Below are 18,981 nucleotides of genomic sequence, written 5' to 3' on the forward strand. Positions count from 1 at the left end.
CACAGTTTTTGGTTCTTACTATAACCATGTAACCATTGAAATATCTCCATTCTCAACCAAATTCAGTAAGGTTTGTAGTTACCATTTCTAACCTTGGTGCCACTAAGTGGATCTAGGAAGAGAACTCAATCCTTGTGGATGCCATTTGATGTTAGGCACCGAAGTCAATAATACAAGATGGAGTTGATGATATAGTGGTAACTAAAGCCTTGTGCTTAGAATTTTTTCTTCTTTTTCCATTGCCTTGGTAGATTCTTGATTTGATAGAAGACTATTTGAAAGATTTAGGTACCTCTGTGTTGTGATTCTAAAAAAGATATGAGAGGTGGTCAATTTTTCTCATCAAAGTGTTGATGAGTGTTTTGTGACCACACGAACATAGAATAAAATACCAAGGTATCTCATCCTCCCTTAAACAAAATCCTACCTATGCTAAGATTGAAAAAGACCTTACAGTTCATTCCAAGGTTCTTTTCTGTTAGGTCTTGACATTTGAATAAGCTCAATGGTCATTGTAATATGCTGGCAAGACAAAGTGACTTATGTAATTTGTTCTCAAGAAGACTTGGATAATTTCAAACTTTGAAAGATTTGGCAATGAGAAGTACTAAAAGATGTTTTCACAAAACATGCTGCAAGTAAATGAGAAAGGGTTGAGAATTCCTATTCTAGTCCTAAGAACATGAAAGATAATGATAATGATTGCTTAGATGAGATATACCACACTTTTCTTTGCTGAATCAACTATACAAATGAGTTACAATCTTGAAAAGTTGTGGAAGAAATTTCCATATTACATATGAACACCATCATATAACAATGCACATTCAGTAATAGAAGTTAATCATCCACTTAAAAGCCTAGGACCAACCTTTCCCCTCACATCAAATTAATTCAATTGCAAAAGGCATGTGTGAATGGTTTCAACATCACAATATAATCAATCTCACTTATTTAACAACCTGAGGATAAGTCTAATCCGAGGGAACGAGAAACCATGCAAACTCGCAAAGAACTTCAAGTTATCATTGAGCTTCAATGAAAACTTTTTTGTTTTGATAGCTTATAGAAAAAATCTCTAAGGTGGGAAAGCCCCTTATATAGATTTTCAAATTACAATGAGCAGCCCAAATTGAAATATTATTGGGGGCCCAGATGTCGCCACCTCAACCCCAATTAGGATTAGCTCATGGAAAGACATTGTCATAAATTAGTGGGTCCATGTAGTCCAATAAGTAGAGGGTCACTCAGTGATGGATTGGTCAAAGTGATCATTAATGAAATGAGCTTTTTACTACGCATATAATGCCCATTCGCCTAGAATAGATCAAGTTTGATTCCTTTCCTTAAATGCTTTTGAACTCCATAATGGCTAAATTCCTTTTACGCTTGCTAAAGTTCTCCCAATCCGGTGCTGACTTCTGAATCTTGTATATGATATTTGAGAATAAATACACTCCAAGTCTTCTACTAAGAAGGAATTTGTGCCATAGAGTTCTTCCAATCCACTCTTCAATCTTTTTGTTGTCACTTCCTCATCAGTTAACCTCTTTCCAAACATTGCTTCAACGACATAGAGGTCTCCATTATGAATAATTCTGATCTTTTTCCTTAGTTGAGTTGATTCTTCATTTGATCTCGAATATGTCCTTCCCTGTGATCATTGCACCATACCATCGAGTAAACTCACAAACTTCGCCTTCTCACTTCACTCCATCTATCACTATTTGTTTGGGAATCTCCATCTAAGCTTCCAAGTGTGAGATGTTCTAGTACTGGTAAATATGAGTGTCTTCCCATGCTTCATCCACACACTGTATGTTGGAAAGGATAGCTAAAGTCCCTCAATATGTTTGAGTTAGGTCCTCAACAAGCCTACATGTTGTGACCTAATCACACATCGCAAATGGGGACCGCTTCTTTTTGCTCTTGGTCTTGTCCTTTTGGCTTTAGTTCTTGGTAGTTTTGGGCTCAGTTCCTCGAGATTTCCTTGTTTCAAATGAGAATTGGTAAAATTGGCCAAGTCTAGAAAACAGTGGTCCACATGGCACTTAGAATGGAAACTATTTGTTTGTTTGAGAATTGAATGTATTGACATACTTAATTTTTTTCTAAAACTTCTATTTTTAGTATGCCTATTTTTAGTAAGTTTCACATCCTCCTAAATTGACCTTATATTGACTTTGGAACAACTTACTATTTTTAGCTTGTCTATATATGGTAAATTTCATTGCCTTCCAAATTGACCTTATTGTGACTTTGGAACAACTTCCTATTTTTAGAAAGTCTATTTTGGCAACAAGTGAGATTTGGTTGATAAAGAGACGGAAGGGTATCTATTTCTATATCCAGAAGAATGAGCAAGCAAGGTAGTCAATCAGAAAATGGTTAAGGCTTGAAACACCCTTGAAATATCTAAAAGTGGAAAGACATGAAAACATCAGAATAAACGTTTGTCTTGGAAAGTTTCTCTTTCATGGAAGACTTTGTAATATTCCCATCATAAAATAAATATATTTAATTAAACCTTGTTAATGGGCCAATTGATTTAATATATCTCGGACCCATTTTTAATTTAATTGTTTCTGTCAGCTATCTTTATACACCCTCGGAAGTTTTTCCCGACGGGTATTTAAGCACGACATGTAGGTAGTTGTAGGCATGGGATTTGGATTATTTCTTTGTATTGCGAATTCCCATTGGGATTCTCTGTTGTTCGCCATTTCGGAAGTGAAAGATCTTCCCTACTTGGCTTATCCAGTTTCTGTGGGATTGAACCCTCACCCTATTCTATTGCATGTAATACTTTGCTTGGCTCTGGCAAATTGGAGCACCATCTTTTGGCAAATATTAATTGAAGGATTATGTGTTCAATCTCCATTATTGTTGGGATTTTATCTGATGAATTTGGGATTACAAGTTTATGTTTGAAAGAGTGAAACCACCTTCCATTCGTACATTAGCACACACAACATTACCCATCCGTATGGCTATCAAATCATCATCATCGTGCTTCATTCTCCTTCATGCATACTACCTCATACCGTACAGCTAGTCTGGTAAACACATTCACCAATGAACAAATTGCCCTCCTTCCTATTGTACGACCACGAGCCTCTTTCATACGACCATTGCTCTTGTCCACCGTATGGCCCATACTTGCACACCGTACATCTCCTCCAAAAATCGTACGATCCTCAACCATTTGTGTACGAACGACTGGTCACCTTGCCTCCATTCCCTCAGCCACCATACGACCCCCCCTTTGTGTTACTGTGCAACACATCTATACTGTACTGTACGACCTGATACCTTACGGCCTTCCCATTGTCCGTACATTTTTGCTTTGACATCCGTACTGCCCTCTAGATTACCGTACATGCTTCATCTGATTGCCATTTTCTGGGGAGAAAGATTGTTTAAAAATAGTGGTAGGGAATGGAACATTTTAGTGGTATCAGAGCTTTTTGATTCCGCCAGCTTGTGGAAGTGAATGCAAGTTTATACTCGAAGGAGAAAGTGAAATAACCCTATTGGTAGAATGGCAGATCATCAAGATCTTATGATAGAACTCATGAATCTTTTAAAAGAGCTCAGCAGAAACCAAATACAAATCAATGAAACCCAAAGGCTGATGTAGATAACACTACAAAAATTATCCGAGGGAAAGACAACAGGAGAACAAAATGGATATAGCGACTACTTGGTCTTGGGGAGGACAAACTTTCAACCCTCTCGCTCTCGACCCTCGATACCCATATTCCTTCCAAGGATGGAAGCACTGTGCAAAGAAAGAGAGCCCACTTTTCAGGAAATGCAAGAAAAACTTCAGGAAGATTGGCAGAACGCGAATATGGAAGGTGATATATCTTACATAGACTATGTTGATCTAAGAATGAGATATTCTGGCAGGGGAAATTGCAGTTATTTTAATGATGATCTCAGGAGAAAGATCAGAAAGGTAAACTTATCGTCATTTGATGGATCTTGACCCATTACCACACAATCATGGGTTTTGAAGGCAGATACCTATTTCCAACTCAATCTGATGCCCAAAGAGGAAGCAATTGAATTCGTAGCACTTCATCTCGAAGGAGTGGTGCATGAGTGGTGGCATCATGGATTGATCACTCTCGGTCATGACCAAGTAACCTCTTATGTTGAGTTCATTGAGAGACTCATTGACCGTTTTAATGAGAAGGATCCTGAGCTAAACTTCAAAGATCTAGCACAGCTAAATCAAACTAGTACGTTAGATAACTACATCACTGAGTTCCAAAGGCTGTCAGTATTAGTCACAAACATCTCTGAAAGACATCAAATTGTGTTATTCATGGATGGGTTGAGAGAGCCTTTGAGAGGCTGGACCAAAGGGTTCAACCTGTGTGCGCTGAATGAAGTTATAAAAAATGTGCATGACATGGCCACATCTTCCTCCAAAACTCATGCAGTTGCACCAACACTATCCCCACAAGAAGACAAAGACAATGAGCGAATTCAGAAAAAACCTCAAATTGATGAAGATTCTCAGCAAGAGCTTCGAAGGAAAAAGCTTTGTTTCACGTGCAAAGAACCATGGGGACTTGGTCATCGCTGCTTGGGGAAGGGAAAGATTCATTACATTGAGGTGATTCCTGATGATGATGATGGACAAATACCTGTAGCAACTGATGAAGAAATTAACTAGCAGGAAAGAATAAATAACCTGATACAAAAAGGGGGTTCCATTGCTACCTAGAAGTGGTATCTTCAGGGTTTGTGGCACACTTCATGGAAAACGAGTCCCAATCATGATTGATAGTGGCGCCACACTTTCATCAATTCATCTTTGGTCACTAGTAAAGGCTTGCGCTTAGTTGAGCATGGAGGATTTGAGGTTAAGGTTGCAGGAGGAACCTTGTTACCTTGCACTCATGTGATCCCACGGCTACAAATTTCCATGGGAAACTATACCATGACAAATGAATTCTTTGTTATAGATTGGGTTGATACCGATATCATTTTGGGCATCCAGTGGCTGGAAACTCTTGACCAGTACACCCAAAGTTTCAAAATGATGGATTTTTCATTCGAGACGTATGGCAAGAAGGTGCTGCTAAGAGGAATGTCAAATAGAGGATTGAGGGAAGTCATAATCAAGAAGATGGAGGCCATTTTAAAACATGATTTGATCTAAGACACTACAAGTAAAAACTTGACAATCAACACCTTACCCCATTCCTTGGATAATTGGCGGGCCCATCTATTGGTCGAGTACTCCAAGAACACTTTTGCATGTCAGTTGATGGATGGCTATGTACGCGATGAAAGATACAAAGTTATTGATATCATTTACTTTGGCAGGAAGATCTACTTAGTACCTGACTTGGAACTGAAAAAGCTGATTACGGAAGGTTTCCTAGAACCAGATTTGCATTTGCTTGAGGACAAGCAAATTTTGGGATGGGAGGATTGTAATATCTCCGTCATAAAATAAATATATTTAATTAAACCTTGTTAATGGGCTGATTGATTTCATATATCTCAGACTCATTTTTAATTTAATTGTTTCCGTAGGTAAGTTTGGCCATCGACTATCTTTGTACACCCTCAGAAGTTTTTCTTGACATGTATTTAAGCACGACATGTACGTAGTCGAAGGTATGCAATTTGGATTATTTCTTTGTGTTGCGAATTCCCGTTGAGATTCTCTGTTGTTCGCCCTTTTGGAAGTGAAAGATCTTCCCTACTTGGCTTGTCCAGTTTCGGTGGGATTCAACCCTCACCCTATTCCGTTGCATGTAATACTTCGCTCGGATTTGGCAAATCGGAGCACCATCTTTTGGCAAATATTAATTGAAAGATTATTTGTGTTCAATCTCCATTATTGTTTGGATTTTATCTGATGAATTTGGGATTACAAGTTTATGTTTGAAAGACTGAAACCACCTTCATCCTTCGACTATCAAATCATCGTCATCGTGCTTCATTCTCCTTCACGCATACTACCCCATATTGTACGCCAATCTGGTGAACACATTCACCATTGAATGAACTGTCCTCCTTCCTACCGTACGGCTACAAGCCTCTTCTATACGACCATTGCTCTTGTCCACTATACGACCCATACTTGCGCATTGTACATCTCCTCCAAAGACCGTACGACCCTCAACCATCTGTGTATGGCTGACCAGTCACCTTCCTTCTATTCCCTCAGCCACTATACGACACCCCTTTGTGTACATGCTTCATTTGATCGCCATTTTGTTGGGGAGAAAGACTGTTTGAGAATAGTGGTAGGGAACGAAAAATTTCAGAGTTCTTCGGAAATCTTGGAAAAAAATGAAAAATCTTGAAAAATTTCAAAATCTTGGAGAAACTTGAAAGCTTGGACAAAAATAAAAAATCTTGGGAAAACTAAACATCTTGGAAAAACTGAAAAATCTTACAAAAATATCAGAAATCTTGGACAAAATGAAAAATCATAGAAAACTTTGAAATCTTGGAAAAATTGGGAATTTTGGAAAAAAAAAAAAAAAATCTTAGAAAACTTTGAAATCTTGGAAAAAAATGAAAACTCCTAGAAAATTTTAAAATTTTGGAAAAACCCAAAATCTTGAAAAAAATGGAAAATCTTGGACAAACTGAAAATCTTAGAAAAAATTAGATCTTGGAAAAAATGGAAAATTTTGGAAATTTTGAAAAATCTTGGAAAAACTCAGTCTTGGGAAAAGTTGGAAATCTTGGAAAAAATGAAAAATCTTGGAAAATCTCAGAATCTTGGAAGAAAAAATGGTTAAGTGTTGGAAATTTTTTCCTTCATGGAAGAAAAAATGGCCTAGTGTTCGAAAATTTCTCCATCATGGAAAGAAGAAAAATGAGAAGTGTTGGAAAATTTCTCCCTCATGGAAATATTAAAAAATGGCCAAGTATTGTGAAATTTCTCCTTCATGGAAAGATGAAAAAATGGCAGTATTGGAAAATTTCTGCTTCATGGAAGAAAAATGGCAAAGTGTTGGAAAACTTCTCCTTCATGGAAGGAAAATGGCTAAGTGATGGAAAATTTCCTCTTTATAGAAAGATGGAAAAATGGCCAACTGCTGGAAAAATTCTCCTTCATGGAAAGATGAAAAAATGGCTAGTGTTGGAAATTTTTCCATGGAGAAAACATGAAATTGATAAGAAAACATGAAAGAAAGCTTAGGATTTTGGTGAAATAGGATTGCATCAACATCTAACAATGAGGCAATGGATTTAATCATGGCACTCTCAAGTTTAAGACCAATTTCATTTATCTTCTTGCAAATTTGAAAATAAAATTTTACTGAAACCTGGAAAATTAAATAAATTGCAATATAGTATACTCAGATTTATTATCTCACCACCTTTTAATCTCAGATTTTGTAGAGAAATCTTCTTTTAGCTGTCTTAATCACTGCTCTTTTAAGAAAGTTTCTCTCTCCTAGACAATCCATTTCTACTACGAGAGCAAAAAGAGGGGGTCTCCAACATTGCAATGGGGCAGTGGTGTGAAAACCTCACTAACACCACCTAGATTAGTGGTGAAGGAACCTAAAAGTAGGCATGCATCTCCACTAGTCTAAATTTGTTCGCCTGCAACCTCCAATGAACTCTAAGTTAAAAAAGGCACACCTCAGCAAGCTTAACTCCAAAATAGGAGTTATCCATGTGAAGTACATGTAGGAATAGTCTACAATAACACAAATGACACGTTTGACAGTTTTTAATGCTTCTCTTACAAGAAATCTATCTTCGCATGATTTGTGTTATTTTCAGGTTTTTGTTGGAAGTGCTAATAAAATACTCCTTATGAAAAGAAAATGTATGAAATTCAACCATGTTCGACTTGTAGAAACTCTGATATATTCAACAGTTGAATTAATCACTTGTTTGTTGGAATGCATATTGTGTTTCTCATATTCACTATGAAATATAAGCATATGAACAAAAGTCTCATTCCATATCAAGATTTTCTGATAATTATCTTTAATTGTAATATGATCTTTACTTCCATAAATAATTTTCCACAGCCTATTCTGAAATGATGTCACTATCCTTGTACAGTGAAACCAATATATGTTTCTGTTCACTAATCAAAGTTGTTTCCCCATGCTGTATTCTGTATGAGAAATTAATTTCAACTTAAGGATAACTAAGCATCGAGAAATTGTGAGAACCAGTTCAAGTGATTTCCAATGTCAATAGCATTATTGTAGACTCATGCACTCATTATTTCTTAAAGTCGAGTAAAATTCTGATTCATGTTAATAGGCGAATTTCCTTAGCTATGTCAATTTGATAGCTTGCATGCAAATGCAATGCATAGTTCAAATTGTCATAGCATAAATTCGAGGAACTCATATAACAATGTGACTAGTGGAAACAAGCTTAAATTCATATTTTTGAAGTTGGAGTCACTGTCATTAATGCTCCAGTCAGTCTATCATGAATTATAAGAAGTACTTAATGATTGATTTGTATGTAACTTTATTTATGAAACACAAAGTAGTAAGATGTTTTCATGCAATTTTAGAACTAATCTTAAGTTTCGGTCCCAGATGAAAGTAGCTTCTTATTTTAGTTCAGATGTGCTAATTGTCACTTGTTCGATGATGCAGAGTTTGGCAGTCCCAATATTTGCCAAGGAAAGATCTAGTGCACTAGCTGCACTCGCTGTAGGTTGGTTGTTCCCTTGTAATGCATTTGCAGAAACATGCACAGATAATACAGGGCAAATATTCAACATGCCTCTACTTTTTGGTATAGCTCTGATAGGAGCTGCTGTTGGAGGTAACAAACAAAAACAAATGATGCTTTGAGATTATAGGTTGAGCCTTCGCCATTTGGTAATAGATTTAGGATTGTATCATGCTTTTAATGTTGCATGCATGGGTTTCTTTGCACATTCATTTTGTCAGAAGCAGATGATTTTGTTTAGAATCTACATCTTCAGTCAATTTTAGTTTCAATGTTGCAATTTGATGAAATTTGAGTACAGGGAAGGGATCCCATTCTGGTAACAATATATTTTCTGTTGAGCAATGTTTGAAAGCAGATTGTGCAGAAATGGCAATTAATTTTTGATGATATCCGACTCTTTCTGATTCTTTTTACTGATTCAATTAGATGACTTCTTTATCATTTTGGATGCTAGAGGTCAGCATTCTAATCCAGTTTTTTGACTGTTGGTATGCTTGTCTCGTATTCCATGTGATTCACCTGCTTTAAATTACACTTATCGTAATTTTACTTATTTGTTTACTGACCATCTGAGAAAACAATTTCTAAGAAAACAAATTTTTTCTTTTATTGAGGGTTTTGAGAACCCATCTAAAGGTCTGCAATTTTTTTGAAACTGTAACGTTTTCTCAAAGACAACACTATACATCAGGAGATTCTCTTGAGCATGCTTTTGCAACTAAATCATCTTCCATCATCAACTGTATGGTCACCTGAACATTCACTATCTTGTTCATCTTAGTCGAGAGAATCTTGTTCTTGGTTTACCATTTTCTAGAATTAAATTCACCATGTTTTTGGAGCTTGTTAGGCTAGGAAGCATTGCAAGACACTATTTAAGGATGCTGATTCATGACAAGGCTCAAAGTTATTGCAGCTGTTTCACGCTAATGTATGTGGTCCAATGAATACTTCTTCTATTATTGGTGCTAGATATTTCTTGCTTTTTGTTGATGATTTTGGTTGTAAAATTTGGGTTTACTTTCTTAAATAGAAATTAGATGTGTTTGTTGTATTTTGGAAATTTAAGGCCTTAGTAGAAAAAGAGTCTATCTCTCCAATTGTTACTCTCAGGTCAGATATTGGGGGGGCAGTTTTGTTCTGTTACTTTCCCCACCTTTTGTGATACACAATATCAAACGCTAGTTAATTACACTTTAAACTCGACAACACAACATTGTTGAATGTTGAAACTGTGCTATCACAAAAATGGCTAGATTAATGATGGGACACAAGAGTATTCCTAAGAAATTTTGTGCAGAAGCAGTTTTCGCTGAAGTCTATCTTCTTAATTGGTCTATCAAAGAGGTTGTTAAAGGGAAGACTCTTGAGGACACTTGGACTGGTCGTAAACCTAGGATCAGTCATCTTAAAGTCTTTGGCTCTTTAGCATATGTATGTATTCCAGATGCTTAGTGCTTTAAATTGGATTCCAAGAGTCATGAACATATGTTCACATGGTATAGTGACAACTACAAGCCTTGCTAACTAATTGATGTAGACATTGATCATCTTATCTTTAGTTGTGATATTGTCTTCAATGAAGAATGAGGACCTTTTCAGATCTCTTCATCCATGCCAATTTTTAAGGATCGACCTTTGTAGGCTATTGATTTGGGTGTCTGGCTTTCATTTGGTTCACCTAATGGGAGGGATGATACAAAATCTGACTTTGATGATGTACTATTTGAATTTCCTTTGGATGATCTTCCTCTTGTTAAACTTGTCCAGACCCTATTCCAATTATTCCTATTGCATTTAATGTTGGTTCTTTTGATCTTCGCAATAATGGTGGGCTAAGACTATTGGTGATCTTCGTCCTAATGAGTCATTGTGGGTAGACCTCCTAGAAATAAGAGCAAGCAACAAAATACAATTAAATTTTCTCTCATAGTCAATATTCATAGTATTTTTGAACCTCAAACATTTACTAAAGCTAAAGGGATTTCGAAGTGGGAAATAACTATGGAAGCTGAACACCAAAGTCTTTTGAAGAATAACACTTGGGAAGCCCATTAGCTGCAAATGGGTCTTGTTGATGTGAGTTTTGTTCCACTACAACATGCAGAATTGAATACTTCGTATTCTGGGGATGAAACACCAGATCTCTAACTCTCTCTTAAATAAGGATGCTCATATGCTAAACAATATATGGACTGTGTGATCAAATGAGACAACCTCAAGGTTTCTTCTTATTGTGGACTTTCACTTAGGTTTGATGATGTGATATGCTGGTTATCACAAAGGAACTTACGTTGTCCAATCAATGGATATCAACTTGACTTTAGTTTCTTCCATCCAACAAACTACGAAGGAAAGATTTAGAAAGCTATTCTATTCCTAGAATGCAAGAAATTGTGGATGTCTTTGTGTCTATACTAGACTTAAATAAGGATGCTCATATGCTAAACAATATATGGACTGTGTGATCAAATGAGACAACCTCAAGGTTTCTTCTTATTGTGGACTTTCACTTAGGTTTGATGATGTGATATGCTGGTTATCACAAAGGAACTTACGTTGTCCAATCAATGGATATCAACTTGACTTTAGTTTCTTCCATCCAACAAACTACGAAGGAAAGATTTAGAAAGCTATTCTATTCCTAGAATGCAAGAAATTGTGGATGTCTTTGTGTCTATACTAGACTTAGCTTAGCCATCAACATTAAGAAGCTAGTGTGATCTCCTAAGGTAGATGCTAAGTCACAAGGTTCGAATTTGACAATGAAGTTCAGCAAAGCAAAAAAAAAAAGACAAAAATTTCGACAATAAATTCGCCTTATATAATTTAATAAAAATAAAAATATATTATCACGATTCCTAGCTATGGGAGGGTTTGTAACTTTGTAGATGATTGTAAAATATGATATTTTTTTTTACTTTTCTTTGTTAATAAACAAAATCAAAATCCTAAAATAATAATTGTTCTATTTAATTTTGACTAATTAAAAACAATTAAAGTAAAAAAAAAAGAAAAAAAAAGTGCTGTACTAATAAATAAGTTAATTATCATAAATAAACATACAAATATTAATATTTTATCAATAGTAAATATATAAATATACATAAAATAATATACACAGATATAAATGTTTTCCTACAATAAATACATACTTATACAAATATTTTTCTCTCGTTAAAGATCTAATAAAAATAACATTTATTATTTAAATTTCATAGAACATTCCTAAAAATGAAAATAACATTTATTATTATAATCTTATTAAACTTTCAAACCTAAACAAATAAATAAAAACTATTATTAACTTAACCTGTGAGACCGTCAGTTGGAAATGGTTGTCGTTGGAGAAACAAATAGACGATGAAGTGTTTTGGCTGTCGTTGGAGAGACCATCGGCTGAAAGTGCATATAGTTAAGTAGACGCACAAATTTTGTTAATAGAGAGCGAATGGAGAACAAAGTTAAGTAGATGTAGACGAACAAACCTAAGTAGAGGTGAATGGCTCTGGAAAAGCTCTTACAGATTTACAATCCAAAAATAGTTCCATATTTTGAAGAGGCAATTGTATAAGTTTGCGATTTTCATAAAATTTGTTCATTTGAAATGCAAAAAGAGCTCCGCATGAATATTACCACGAACTTTGACAATTTTTTAGTTTTTTGTGGGTTCGCTGAATTTCAAACTTGAAGCTGAAAATTCAGCGAACCCTGTGACTAAGGGTAGATGCAAGATGTTCAAACTATTGCCATTCCATTAACACCATCAATTGGTGTGTACAATGTGCAAGCAATAATTGAAGTAAAGATCATAAATATGTCGCTCAACTATGCAAGACACACTTATAATCAGCAAGCAGCTAGTGGTTTGGTCTAAGTGAGCTCGCTAAATATGCATGCAAATTATCTTACATTCAACTAAACAATACTAACCAACATGAACTAGAATCAATGCTAAGTGACAAAATGTAGAAACAATGCAATACTCCAAAATGATACAGGCCATTCATCATGAAGATCAACAATGAATTAAGAACAATGTGGTAGTATCTTAGTGAATATGTGAAAACTGGAGCTTTAACAATGCATCTAACATTCCCACTATTCACTTGTATTCTGAGATGAAATTGAATAAGTAATGTAAATTTAGAAATGCTTGAAATTAGATAAAATAAGATACATACCTCATGATGGAATTAATCTGGAAATACCTGTTTTCTGATGCCTGTGTGCAGTCTTGGGAAATTTTGCAACCCGCTCTAGATTGGAAATGCTGAGATAGAGAAAACCTAGAAAACTTTTGTCTTTTTGAAGGTAGGTTGACCTTGACCCTGATAGTGGGGCACAATCTTTCCCCTTTATTTCCAACCTTGACCTGCACTGCTTCGACGGAAATTTTGTTCATGGATCTTGGAAGTTCGTCGAAAGGGTACTCAAATCTGCACTGATATTATTTGTCTTATACTTGTACCTGCGAGAAAAATGGTTTTGTTGTTTGGATGAAGGGTTTGCCTTGGTCAAACCCCGGTTTGGAATGAACCTTAGTAATGAAATTGAAATAGAGAATGCTAGCAAGTAGCAGAAGTAGATTTAACAATGAAGCTATTATATTCAATAGATATGCAATTGTGGTTTGGAATGAACCTTAGTAATGAAATTGAAATAGAGAATGCTAGCAAGTAGTAGAAGTAGATTTAACAACAAAGCTATGATATTCAATAGATATGCAATTGTATTTGAAATGTAAACAAGTATGTTGATATGAAAGCTTGAACATAACATTAGCAAATGTAAAATCAAAACCTCCATGATTGTATGGTTGAAATCCACCTTGAGAGAAGAATGAAGAGATCTGGAAGATGAATAAAGGATCTTGAAGGAAGATCACACCACCATGATGGTTAGATCTAGGGTTTTGAATGATGAATCTTGAATGCTTGAACCAAATCCCTTCAAAGGCTTGAATGCTTGAATTCTTGATCTTCAATAAATAACTTGAATGAAGACAGCAGCTTGGATACTTGATGGAATGCTTGCTTGATTGTGGAAAATAATGGATCATCCGATATCTTTTAATTGAGAAAATGAGAGGAGGCTTCCTTACATAGTGATCTAGGGCACAAACTTCTAGAGAGGCCGACATTGGAGAATTAAATCCCAATTAACCTCAATACCTAGAAATGGACCTAGATTAAATGCAATTTAAGAGTTTACGGTTTTAGAGACGAAAACAACTAACACGGAAGCGGGAAAACAATTCTTTCCGAAATTCGACATCCAGAAATCATAGAACCTTGAAATTTGGACCATGTCGACCTTGACCCTGAGGTCACACATCTCAGGATCTCAGTCCAAAATGCTAGAAAAATGCAGAAAGAAAGTGGAAAAGAGGTTGGGAACAGGGGGAGAAAAGAAGAACAGGGGAGAAATAACCATATCAATGCAAAGATCTAATCAAGGCGCTTGACATGATCCTAGACCACTTACTTGGAGGACTAAACGTTCTTAACATGGAAGTGCTTCCATATTAAGATGATACATTAAGCCCCCACTTTAACAAGAGTATGGATTCAATGCAAACTCTTGGTAAAGGAGAAGAAAGAAGAGATCCAAGTGGATTCACAATGAGATCAAACAACACTTAGCTAAGGATACAAGCCCCTTGGCTAAGGATTCTAACTCAACATACACGCACAAGGGTGCGAAAACAAGAAAACCAAAACACACAAAAGAAGGGTTAGTACCAAACAAACCCAAATCAACTAGCACAAGAAACCTTGCTAAGAAATATTTCTCATACTAATATCATATTTGGAAAGCTATTATACAAGCATAAATGATTACATTAGAAAGACAAGAGCAACACTATAAATAACATAGCTTCATGATCATGTCCTACTAGCATGAAAGTGAAAAGAGGGAAAAGAGGAAGTGATTACCTCGCCCAGTAAGATGCCTGCCTTACCGTGAATCACGAAGGGAGGGAGAGCAAAACAGGTGGCCAAACCTGATAGTTCACCCATAAACTGTGCTTGTGATTGTAATGCGTCTTCTGACGGCTTTTGGAATATCCATAGATCCACCTTCTTGTATTAGTATGAATATGGAATGTGTGTCTCCTCAGGATTTAACAACTTATATGCCTTACCTTTGGAAGATTTAGCATATTAAAAATGCGTCTCTTCAAGATTTAGCAACTTATGTGCATTACCTTCCGAGATTTAGCATGTAAATAAAAAACTATAGTATAAGGGAGACCCTATATATGCCCCCCTCCTTATCATGGTTGTCTACTAGACATGATAAGGAAGAGGAAGAGGATACCTATTGCACAATGCAAGGAGATATCTTGTTTAACAACAATGTATATCATATTCTTAGCGAGGGATATTGACCCCTACATCCAAGCGCATACATAATTGTGAAAAGGATATGTCACTCATGGAAAAAGGATTCTCAAAGAAAGAGATCTTATCAACAAGATCCCCACCATAGAGGAGTGCTTTGAGAGAAAATATCATCTTTCAAAGAAAAGCCAAGTGGGAACAAAGATTCAATCATCAAGCCCTTGACAAACAAGAGGAAGAGGAATCTTTGATTGAGGGAAACAACTCTAACGTCAAAGAAAGAGTAAGAGTTTATAAAGAAAAAAATTTGCAAAATAAAGAAGAGGTGATGACCTAGGACAACAACCTCTCATAGAAAAGTGATGCAGGAGCATCTTGGGTGTAAAAGCAATCTTGCATCACCCAAAAACATTTTTATTTTCAACCTTTTCTATTTTAAAAGGACTAGTGGACAAGGGGGTTGCTATTTCTGGGAACTTGCTGTTTTTAGTAAGTTTGTCATATGAGCTCAGAATGTTCTCATTTTCTACATGAAGGTTCATTTTAGAATTATAAGCCTACCATAAAAATCTCATTGCTCCAGCTTAAGTATCAGAGAAGTTATTGTGGATTTTCGGTGGAAACTTTTCGAAAAGTATCTGCAGGCTCATCGTTGGAGGCCTTAGAGTGCTTGGATGAGGTCTGGAAAGTGGTTATAATAGCCAATTGGAGCAACGGTTGGAGAGTTATGACCTTCTAGAGTTGAGCTACCCAAAATTTCTAAAATAAATGTCAAAGATGTATTTGGCCAACTCTATATGTATTTTTAGGGTCTGTTGGCCCTAGGTATTAAGTTTGAGCATCTAGAACCTTCCCGAGTGGCATAAAATTGCCTATTTAAGAAATCTCCGAACATTGTCTAGGACAACTTTGGGTGGTAGTTTGCAGCTTAGTCTTGCAGATTATTGTAATGAGGGCGCTTATGTGGGTTAGCATATTGTACATGTGAATTTTGTAATTCCGCATTTGCAACAATAATAAGTCCATATTTTGTTCTCGCATTTGCTGTTGTTTCTTTGTTTCCTGTTATGAGTTTATGGTATTAAGGGAAGTACCCTTCATCAAAAAGAATATCCATAGTCAAAACATCAGTCATTATAATGAAATAATGTTGCAAGATAAACAAATGCCACTAAGCTAAGGAAAGCAAATCCCTAGAAAAAGAGAAAGAGGCAAGAACCTTGCCCCCTAGGTATGAAAGACAAGGGATACCTTTGCAAAACAAATATTTTTAGAAAAGATATCTGGAAAAATAAAAGAAAACTATGGATGATTATGAACATAATACAAACCATAGGAATAAAATATAGAAAGGATAACAAATTAAGCTCAAAACAAAACATAATGGATCTGAGAGAACTAAAAGAAATACCTCTTGCCCCCTAGTGAAGAGACAAGAGGAGAAAGATCTATTGTATAGACGAGTGAGGAGTAAAATTATGAAGAAATCTCAAAGGGGGAGTTTCTTTTCTCTTCCCTTTAATATCATTATGGATCGAATAAGAAGGTGAAGGTAATTTAAAGAATTCTTGCACATCTACATCATAAACCATAGTTTGAGCCTCATCATAAGTGTGGGAAGAACTAGGAATAGCAAATGGATGTAATAACCCCAACTGGTTATAACTTCATCAAACACCAAATTCTTTTAAAATTCAGTTGTTTCACATTTTGTTAAACACTTTGCAATTAAGCTCTGATACCATTGTAATGAGCCCTGCTGGCTCTCAAACAATCTATGCCAAAGAAATGATTTCTTTCTTTTCTTTTTGAGGTTTTGCAATTTATGATACAAAAATATAGTAGAAAAATAGAAGATATTACAATAATTATTTCAGCTCAAATATTTGGATATTACATAGGGAATATATAGCTGAAAATTCTAGATTTTAATATCAACTTAGATACCGAGTATTTTCACAAAATACCAACAACCTAATTGATAAAATATCCCCTATTATCTAAATCAACAATAACTAGAAAAATTAGAAGTTACAATCCATGAACATACAGATAAGACATGCCTTGAAACCTATGTAGGGATGCGTTTTCAGCCCTAAGCCTTGAGTTTCAGAAATTGTCCCTGTTTCGGGGACTTGGGGGCGATAGGAAACTTTTCCAAGCCAAGCAAGAAATTTGGAAACTTGTCCTCGAAACTTCTGAAATGGTCAACATGTTTCCAAATGGTGTTGACCGTCCTAGGGACTCTGTAGTAGTTTCTCATCCGTCTTGGGGACTGTTTGAAGTTTCTGATTTTAAAATAAAATTGAACTTTAAAAAAAAATTAATAAATGGTGATTTTCTGCCCATTCGCTGGCCCCACATTAAAACAATAAAATATGTTAATATGACCCATGTTGAAAGATTTTTTTTTTGGAAACCATTACAAACTTAGCATTCAACTATGATTGAAAATTAAAACTTCAATTTTTGTTCAACAAACTAGACCTGAAAATGATTGTAAATCAGACTTATAAATATTCATATTGTAGACCTGGAAATGATCGCCGTTGGGTTGAGGAATACTTAGATTGTTTTTAGCTTTGATAATGCTCTGATAGCAACAATAATTGCCCATAAATAAATTGTTGTAGCTGATTACTGTGCAAACAAGATGACTACTACCCGTCTAGGAAGATTTGGCACAACAAATTTGGTTTTCCTCCAAAACCCACAAGAGAGGGCTCTAAAGTCTAATCTATGGTAGATTGATTCTCTCATTTGATGTCATCCAATGTTTCGATTCTTAGATGATGATTTGATTTAATGCTATGTTCTATGTTGATTTGATGATGAAATTGATAATTTTAAACTATGTTGCTATGATGAATGTGACAATGTTATGTAATTTTGAAATTCATATGAAAGAAAACCCGTCTTGGAAACCCGTTTGCTCGTCCCCCCGTCCCCCCATCTTGGAAACTCGGGGTAACATAGCTTGAAATCCTTTGAAATGAAGTGTAGCAGCAGTAAAAGAATTCTCCAACAAACAAATGGAATTGTAGATATGCAAAATGCTGCTCCCAAAGTGCAGATAGAAAATAACGCCCAGCAGCAAATATAAATGGGTACTCAACCAACTCCAAATTAACCAGCACCCAACCGCTTCTCAGCAACATTAATAACAATATACAAGATGCCAAATTCCAACTAGGTGTGGAGCCCAACTAAGGTCAGAATTTCAACCTTGCTTGGGCTTGGGGGCCACATGGAGGGTGGAAGTCTGCTCTCTGTTGGGCTCTGGCCAAGTAAGTCTTCTCTCAAAATGCTAAGTGTTAACTCCTTTATTCATGCTTGTTCTTTCTTTCAACCTTTACTTCTACACCGGTAACCAACTGATTTGTTTTTTTCACATGCCACATCTCAGCAAACAAATTGTTTTTCTCTCAACATTCATCATCAACTACTTCTATTGTGCCTTAATCTAGCTTATTGGCTTCTCGTACATCAAATTACAAGTTTAAGGATGACTAAGATAGGGAGCCCCACAAAAGGAGGAATTTCACCCTCTTGGGCTCTTCAGCCCAATGAAGAGTGGAATTCTGCTCTTTCTTGGGCTCAACCTAAAGTCAAAATCCTCCAAGTCTTTTATCTTTCAAATCTTAATTTTGACTTGCCTTGCACTTGTGATTTGCAGGTTGGTTTTGTAGTTGTCATCTTTTATTGTGAGTTATATTTCATCATGTCATGCTTTACGGAGTTTTGAGCCTCTTAAAGAAAGGGTGACAATCAAAGGTTGGTTGGCACAAGGATCCCCAAGAAGTCTAGAATCCTGCGCTCTTCAGCTTTTGAAACCCACAAAGGTAGAAATTCCAACCTGCTATGTGGTCCATCCAAAATTTTCCTATGTGAACTTTCCATTTGATGTTAATGTTGTACTTTCAGTCAGATTGAA

At 35.8% G+C, this 18,981-nt stretch overlaps 1 protein-coding gene across 1 annotated transcript in view; it reads left to right on the plus strand.

The window, feature by feature from the left end:
• Positions 1 to 18,981, plus strand: part of FLU (Tetratricopeptide repeat (TPR)-like superfamily protein) — a 112,920-nt gene that overhangs the window by 31,396 nt on the left and 62,543 nt on the right. The window contains exon 2 of the mRNA XM_089824357.1: positions 8,619 to 8,790. Within this exon, the coding sequence (XP_089680483.1) occupies positions 8,619 to 8,790 (172 nt within the window). The remainder of the gene's footprint in view (positions 1 to 8,618; positions 8,791 to 18,981) is intronic.

Source organism: Cupressus sempervirens, chromosome 4 (genome assembly GCF_028749045.1).
Source record: "Cupressus sempervirens isolate cs-2001-9-10 chromosome 4, ASM2874904v1, whole genome shotgun sequence".
NCBI lineage: Eukaryota > Viridiplantae > Streptophyta > Pinopsida > Cupressales > Cupressaceae > Cupressus > Cupressus sempervirens.